This window comes from Arachis duranensis, chromosome 7, assembly GCF_000817695.3.
Source record: "Arachis duranensis cultivar V14167 chromosome 7, aradu.V14167.gnm2.J7QH, whole genome shotgun sequence".
In the NCBI taxonomy this organism is placed as follows: domain Eukaryota; kingdom Viridiplantae; phylum Streptophyta; class Magnoliopsida; order Fabales; family Fabaceae; genus Arachis; species Arachis duranensis.
The window spans coordinates 6,046,978-6,048,964 of record NC_029778.3 but is presented as its reverse complement, the minus strand read 5'-3'; the positions used below and the strand labels follow the sequence as shown (position 1 = coordinate 6,048,964).

Below are 1,987 nucleotides of genomic sequence, written 5' to 3'. Positions count from 1 at the left end.
GTAAAGTATACTTTTAACAAGTCCAAAAAAGATAATAAATAAATAAAAGCAAAGTATAATTTAGAACAAGCTAAGAAAATGTTATTTAATTATCTTTTTTCTTAGTTTTGCATAGAAGAAAACCTCCTGAAGACTTGAACTAAATCAAACTTTGCAAGAAAAGGAAGAACTGAAACCGAAGAAAACAAAGCCACCAGTGTGTATAAAAGTACGTAACAGAACCACAGATAATTTCATTCACAAATTAAAGTTCCTAGTCCTATAGAGAACAAATAGAGAGAAGAAACCAAATTACTAATTAATTAGGGCGAAAATAATATAATGGCTATGAATCAAGGAAATGCACAGCTAGAATACCAAGATATTGAACCACCCTTTGATTGGGATCATAAAAAAGAAAGTGACACGCTAATTGTTTCTGTTCCAGGTTCAACTTCTTTTAATTTCTTTTACATTATTAATTATGCCATTAATTATGCTTATTATCATAATAATATTAAAAATTTAATTTTGATACACTGTCTATAAAATCATTTTATACATCTATCCAATCACAAAAACGCTATATTAACAAAAATAATTACATCTTATTTTGAACGTGTAAATAATCATAAAAAAAAGTTGCAATTAGTATAAAATATTTTACACTATTAATGTATTAAAATTAAACTCATAGTATTAATTAGTTCTTTTTTTGGTGGTAATACTAGCTAGCAGTAGTTCATTTATATATATACAATTCCATATTTCTTTTCAGTTGTGAGTTGGATTGCAATTCAAAAATTTATTATAAAACACACACATATGAAAATGGCCGCATTTTTATATGAAAATTTCGTTTATGTATCCATCATGACTCATCAGCTATATATTCTTAAATGAGAATAAAAAATTTAGATACGAGCAAATTAAATTTTAGTATTATTTAAACATTACTATTAATTAAGAAAATGAACCATCCGTAGTAGAGAAAATCTAATAAATAAATAAATAAATATTGAAAGAAAAATATTAGTATTTAACTGCTATATATAAATATGTAATCAAATCATCGTGAAAAAATTGTCTGTTATGGTAACACGCTTTTGAATTAATAGATAATTAGATAAAGAAACATTGATAATATATATAATAATACAAAATTAAATGTCTGTGAAGAATTTCTTAACACGGACAATAATATAATAAAAAATATTCAAAATTTAGTCACTAAATTAAGTATTATATTTTTATGTATAAATATTTATAGTATTTAATTCATTTTTAATGTGTATTTTTTATTTTAATGTGTTTTATACAAATAATTTGGTGACTGATTTTTTATATATATAATATGATTATATATAATATTGTTTACGAGTTAATCAAATAAAAAACAAATGTAATGAAATCTAATTTGGTTTTATACATATACAGGATTCAAGAGGGAGCAATTAAGGGTGCAAGTAACCTCAACTCGTTTAATAAGGTTGAGTGGTGAAAGAAGGATTGGTGATAGCAACAAAATCCGCAAGTTTTACAAAGAGCTACCAATTCCTTCAGATACCGACACAAGTTCCATCTCTGCCAAATTTGAAAATGGAATCCTTTATGTTAAGCTTCCCAAACTCATCACTTCCATTGATGAACCACCAGTACTACCACCAACACCAGCACCAGCACCATCACCAGCACCGACAACAGCACCGACAACATCTTCTGTAGTGAGGCCTCAGCAACAACCACAACCACAATCAAAACCCGAGCCACCAATTTCTCATTATGAAGATCAACAAAAACAAAGAGTAGTAGACAAAGCACCTGCGTCAGCATCTGCACCTGCACTAACTCCAGCACCAGCACCAGCACCAGCACCAGTATCAGCACCAGTACCGACACCAATACCACAATTGGAAGAGAATAAGAATAATGATGATAATATTGCAAGAAAAGGTGGTAAGGATGACAAGAAAGGTGTTATTGATGAAGGTACAAGTTCTAGGGTTAA

The 1,987-nt window shown here is 28.5% G+C and overlaps 1 protein-coding gene across 1 annotated transcript in view; it reads left to right on the top strand.

Moving 5' to 3' along the window:
* Positions 1–254: 254 nt before the first annotated feature.
* LOC107496705 (inactive protein RESTRICTED TEV MOVEMENT 2) overlaps positions 255–1,987 on the top strand; it is a gene marked incomplete in the record, with an annotated part of 2,135 nt that continues 402 nt past the window's right edge. The window contains 2 exon segments of the mRNA XM_052252255.1: positions 255–427; positions 1,417–1,987. Coding sequence (XP_052108215.1) covers positions 322–427; positions 1,417–1,987 — 677 coding nt within the window.